Source organism: Hypanus sabinus, chromosome 6 (assembly GCF_030144855.1).
Source record: "Hypanus sabinus isolate sHypSab1 chromosome 6, sHypSab1.hap1, whole genome shotgun sequence".
NCBI classification, from domain to species: domain Eukaryota; kingdom Metazoa; phylum Chordata; class Chondrichthyes; order Myliobatiformes; family Dasyatidae; genus Hypanus; species Hypanus sabinus.
In genome coordinates, this window is record NC_082711.1 from 15,271,660 (window position 1) to 15,278,067 (window position 6,408).

At 38.2% G+C, this 6,408-nt stretch overlaps 1 protein-coding gene across 1 annotated transcript in view; it reads right to left on the reverse strand.

The window, feature by feature from the left end:
• ccdc13 (coiled-coil domain containing 13) overlaps nucleotides 1-6,408 on the reverse strand; it is an 81,263-nt gene extending 74,855 nt beyond the window's left edge. Inside the window, exon 1 of the mRNA XM_059971756.1 lies at nucleotides 6,103-6,408. Coding sequence (XP_059827739.1) covers nucleotides 6,103-6,308 — 206 coding nt within the window. The 5' untranslated portion in view covers nucleotides 6,309-6,408. The remainder of the gene's footprint in view (nucleotides 1-6,102) is intronic.

A 6,408-nucleotide genomic window follows, 5' to 3' on the forward strand; every position in this document is an offset into this window, starting at 1 on the left:
ATGCGACTTCCCCTAATCTTGACTTGTTTAAAAAAGGGTGGAACTTCAATCACAATATAACCTATTATTAACTCATCCAATTGAAGGTTATCTACTTAAGTTAAAGAGCCAATTTTATACGTTTGGAGATAAAAATAATAAACTACTTGCATCTCAATTAAAATCGGCTGGAGCCAAAGGACAGATTTTGAAAATTCATAGAACAGATGGTACCCTGGCTCGGGAATATGAAGGAATTAATAAGATTTTTCAAGATTTTTATACTGAACTTTATAAATCTCAATGTCCAGTAGACTCTTCCGAAATGAATGCTTTTTTATGAAAGATTGCTTTTCCTAAAATTTCTGCTGAGGATCAAAAAACTCTTGATACCCAAATTAGCAAATCCAAAATTCATAAAGCTATTTTTTCAATGCAATCTGGTAAGGCCCCAGGACTTGATGGTCATCCAGTAGAATTTTATAAAAAATTGGAAAATTGCTTTCTCCATATATGTTGGAGATGTTTAAAGATTCTTTTGTGAAAAGTGATTTACCCTCTACTTTTTATGAAGCTTCTATTTCTTTAATTCTCAAAAAGGATAAAGATCCTACTGATTGTGCTCATACAGACCTCCTACTTCATTATTGAATGTTGATGCTAAGATTCTCTCAAAGATAATGGCCAATCAGTTGGAGAGTATTTTGGGTAAAATTATTTTTAAAGACCAAACAGACTTGATAAAGGGTCGTTATTCTTTTTCAAATGTTTGGAGATTACTTAACATTATATATTCACTTTCCTCTAAAACTCAACAATGCGTTATATCTTTGGATGCTGAAAAAGCATTTGATCGAGTCGAATGGAAATATTTATTTAATGTTTTAGAAAAATTTGGTTTTGGTATTAATTTCAATAATTGGATTAAAATGATATATAAAGCTCCTATTGCTACTGTTGTCACTAATAACTGTAGGTCTCCTTTTTTTCAGCTATCACGGGGGACAAGATAAGGTTGCCCATTAAGTCCTTTGTTATTTAACTTAATATTAGAATCCCTTGCTATTGCTCTTCGTGAAGCCAAAAATATTCATGGGATTTTTGTGAATGAGACCATGCACAAGATCTCTCTTTACGCTGATGATTTATTGGTATTTATCTAAGCTTGAAAAATCTATTCCTGCTTTGCTAAAATTATTTGACAAATTTGGAGACTTTTCAGGATATAAAATAAATTTTAGTAAAAGTGAATTACTTCCTTTAAATGAATCTGTTCCTATATATGATAATATTCCTTTTAAAGTTACAGATTCTTTTAGATATTTAGGTGTTACAATTACTAAAAAACATAAGGATCTTTATAAAGCCAATTTTCCTCCTTCAGTGGACTTGATGAAGTGTTCATTTAGTAGATGGAGCCCACTTATATTGTCACTTGTTGGTCGTATTCATGTAGTTAAAATGATGATTTTACCAAAATTTTTATATCTATTTCAGAATATTCCTGTTTTTTTGACTAAGAAGTTTTTTGATCGGATTGATTCTATTATTCTATCTTTTATTTGGAATAATAAAAGACCAAGAATTGGTAAATGTCATTTGCAAAAGTTGAAAAAGGACAGAGGTCTCACATTGCCTAATCTAAGTATGTATTATTGGGCTGTTAATTTGCGGTATATGTCCTTTTGGTTATATTGGGGTGATAGGAATGATTGGCCAATTTGGGTAGACCTGGAACTGAGAGCTGTGAAACAGTTTTATTTAACTTCGTAATTAGGAGTTGCTAATACAATTAGCTGAAGTTGCTAATATATATCCTGCGGTTAAGCACTCTTTACAAATCTGGCTCCAGTTCTGCAGTTTTTTTTAATCTTAAAAAATTTAAACTTTGTAGTATAATTTCTTGTAATTACTTTTTTAAACCTTCTTGGAGTGATCCAATTATTTTACTTTGGAAAAATAAAGGTATTAATTCTTTTTTGGATTTATTTAAAGAAGGCAGATTGATGTAAGTATTCTCTCATTTTCACACTATTTACAATATCTTCAAGTTAGACATTTTTTTACAAAAATATTTAAGTAATTTTCCTTACATATTGGAGGCTGACTTATTAGATACTATTATGAATATGAACCCCTCGTTGAAAGGTTCTATTGGAAGAATTTATAACTTATTATTACAATGGGACAAGCATCCTTTACTTAAGATTAAACAGGATTGGGAGAAGGAACTCAATTTGACTTTTACATGGGAGGATTGGACACGGATTCTGAAGCTGGTTAACTCTTCTTCGATCTGCGCTAGTCATTCACTGATTCAATTTTAAATTGTACATCGTTACCATTTGACGAAGGAGAGACTTTCTAAAATAATTCCTAATGTTGACAAGTATTGTGATAGACGTAAAACCGAGATAGCTACACTGACACATATGTTTTGGTCATGTTCTATATTAAAACAGTTTTGGAAGTCAGTCTTTTTGACAATTTCTAAAGCATTCAGAATCAATTTACAACCTAATAAATTGACTGTGCTTTTTGGAATAATTCCTCAAAATATCCATGGTATTTCTGTGTCTGACCAACGTGTTTGTTACATTGATAGCTAGGAGGGCCATCTTGTTGAAATGGAAGGATATATCAGCTCCTACTTTGTCATGATGGTTCTCTCAAGTGATGCTGTGTCTTAGCTTGGAGAAAATTAGAAGTCGAACCTTTGAATCTTTATTTGATTTTGAGAAGAGATGGGGCTCATTTGCTCGTTATTATCATTTCAGTTAACTGATAGATTTCCTCTATGATCTAAACGTAAATCTTTTTTTTGATATATCTTTTTTTCTTGTTGGTGGTTTGATGTTTATTTTTAGAAGCTTTTTGTATGACATGTGGCTCCGGGGTTGTACCCCCAATGGGTTTATTTTTTTTCCCTCACTTTTCTTACTTAGTAGGGTTTTTTTTAATTCACAAAAATTTTCAATTTTTAAGATAATTTCTTCTTTTTTGAGGCATTGTAAGTGTTATTACTTCGATGTACTTGTGCTGTTTTTGAATAATAATAATAAAAAGATTTGAAAAGATAAAATATGCTATAGTCAGCATAGTTTCCTCAAGGGAAAATCGAGCCTGACAGATCTATTAAAGTTCTTTGCTGAAATAACAAGCAGGATAGACAAAGGAGATTCAGTTGATGTTGTGTACTTGGATTTTCAGAAGGCGTCAAGGTGCCACACATGAGGCTGCTTTTCAAGTTAAGAGCCCATGGTATTAAAGGAAGTATACTAGCAAGGATAAAACAGTGGGAGGCAAAGAGTGGGAATAAAGGAAGCCTTTTCTGGTTGGCTGCCAGTAAGTAGTTGTGTTCCACAGGGGTCTGTGTTAGGATCACTTCTTTTTACATTATATATCAATGACTTGGGTGACAGAATTGATGGCTTTGTGGCAAAGTTTGCAGAGGAGACAAAGAGGAAGTAACGAGGCTACAGAAGCACTTAGATTAGGAGATTGGGCAAAGGAGTGGCAGATGAAATACAGTGTCAGGAAGTGTATGGTCATTCACTTTAGTAGAAGATATAAAAGGGTAGACTATTTTCTAAATGGAGAGAGAATTCAAAACTCTGAGGTGCAAAGGGACTTGGGAGTCCTTGTTCAGGATTCCCTAAAGGTTGTTTGTAGGTTGAATCAATGGTGAGGAAGCCAAATACAATGTTAGCATTTATTTCAACAGGACTAGAATATAAAAGCAAAGATGTAATGTTGAAACTTTATAAAGCACTGGTGAGGCATTACTTGGAGTATTATGAGCAGATTTGTGCACTTATCTAAGAAAGGATGCGCTGACGTTGGAGAGAGTTCAAAGGAGGTTCACAAAAATGATTCTGAAATTGAAAGGCTTATCATATAAAGAGCGTTTGATGGCTCTAGGCCTGTACTCACTGGAATCCAGAAGAATGAGGGGTGACCTCATTGAAACCTATTAAATGTTGAAAGGCCTTGATAGAGTGGACATGGAAAGGATGTTTCCTAAGGTAGGGGAGTCTAAGACCAGAAGACAGCCTCTGAATAGAGTGGCATCCTCTTTGAACTGAGATGAGGAGGAATTTCTTTAGCCAGAAAGTGTGAATCTGTGGTATTCATTGACACAGGCAGCTGTGGAGGCCAAGTCATTGGGTATACCTGTATTTAAGGCAGAGGTTGATAGATTCTTAATTAGTCAGGGCATGAAAGGACACAGGGAGAAGGCAAGAATCAGAATCAGGTTTATTATCACCAGTATGTATTGTGAAATTTGTTAACTCAGCAGCATCAGCAGTTGTTCAATGCAATACATAATATAGAAAAATAATAATAAATAAGCAAATCAATTACAGTATATGTATATTGAATAGATTAAAAATTGTGTAAAAACATTAATAATAAATATTTAAAAAGTGAGGTAGTGTCCATGAATTCAATGTCCATTTAAGAATTGGATGGCAGAGGGGAAGAAGCTGTTCCTGACTCACTGAGTGTGTGCCTTCAGGCTTCTGTACCTCCTGTACCTGATGGCAACAGCGAGGAAAGGGCATGCCCTGGGTGCTGGAGGTCCTTAAAAATAGATACTGCCTTTCTGAGACATCGCTCTCTAAAGATGACCTGGGTACTTTGTAGATTAGTACCCAAGGTGGAGCTGACCAAATTTACAACCCCCTGCAGCTTCTTTTGGTCCTCTGCAGTAGTCCCCCCCATAAGAGAATGGGGCTGATAGGGAAAATGGATCAGCCATGATGAATGGCAGAGCGGACTCGATAGACTAAATGGCCAAAGTCTGCTGTTTTATCTTCTGGCACAGCAGCACGGCAGGGATGAGTACTTAGCCCCCTGCTCTACTCGCTTTACACCCAGATAAGTACAGCTCCAACACCACATAAGGGTTGTTGATGACACCACTGCTGTTGGTTGTATCAAAGGTGGCGATGACTCAGCATTTAGCAAGGAGATTGAAAATTTGGCTGAATGGTGTAATAAAAACAACCTCTCACTCAATGTCAATAAGACCAAGGAACTGATAGTAGACTTCAGGAGAGGGAAACCAGAGGTCCATGAGCCAGTAATCATCAGACGATCAGGGGTGGAGAGGGCCAGTAATTTCAAACTTCTGGGTGTCCCTATCTCAGTGGGGATCTATCCTGGACCCATCATAAGAATATAATTGCGAACAAAGCACAACAGTGCCTCTACTTTCTCAGGAGTCCATAAAGACCATAAGACACAGGAGCAGAATTAGGACATTTGGCCCATCAAGTCTGCTCTGCCTTACAATTATGGCTGATCCTTTTTCTCCCTCTTCTCAGCTGCACTCTCCAGCCTTTTCCCCGTAATCTTTGATGCTGTGGCCAATCAAGAACCTATCAAACTCTGCCTTAGATACACCTAATGACCTAATGACAGCTAGCTGCCTGTGGCAATAAATTCCACAAGTTTACCACCTTCTGGCAAAAGAAATTTCTCCGCACCTGTTTTAAATGGTTACCCCTCTATCCTGAGGATATGCCCTCTTGTCCTAGACTCCCCAAGCATGGGAAACATCCTTTCCACATCCATGCCTTTCAACATTCAAAAGATTTCAATGAGATTCCCCCCTCTCAACCTTCTAAATTACAGCGGGTACAGACCCAGAGAGCTATCAAAAGCTCCTAGTATGATAACCCTTTCGTTCCCGGAATCATCCTTGCAAACCTCCTCTGGACTCTCTCCAATGCCATCACATCTTAGATGAGAAGCCAAAACTGTTCACAATACTCAAGGTGAGGCCTCACCAGTGCTTTATAAAGACATCACATCTCAGAGTTTGTTTTCAAGACCTCTTGAAATGAATGCTAACATTGCATTTGCTTTCCTCACCACCGACTCCACCTGTAAGTAAACCTTTAGGTTATTCTACACAAGGTCTCCCAAGTCCCTTTGTATCTCGTATTTTTGGATTTTCTCCCCATTTGAAAAATAATTGCACATTTATTTCCTCCACCAAAGTGCATGATCATGCGTTTTCCAGCACTGTATTTCATTTGGCACTTTCTTGCCCATTCTCCTAATCTGTCTATTAGAGGATGGCGCTGGGGAGCAGGGAGTGCGGAAAGTGGTTACCTGCTGGCGATGTCGGTGCCGGCCGGCTGGGCAGCCACCAGTTGCAGGTTCAGATCATCCTGCTGGTCCGGCGCGGCCTGCCTGGCGACCTGCTGCTTCTTGCCGGCCTGCAGTATCTTCTCCAGCCTTTTCTGCTGCTGCTCCTGCAGGGTCTGGAACTGCTGCCTCAGGCCCCGGGTCACCTGCTCGTCCGCGTCCCCCTCCATCCTCAGCTCAACCCAGCAACCAACCCCCGCCCACGGCACCCCGGCCGGTAATTCCCTCGACCGGCCTCCGGGCCCGGTTTGAAGCCGGTATCCGCTTGCC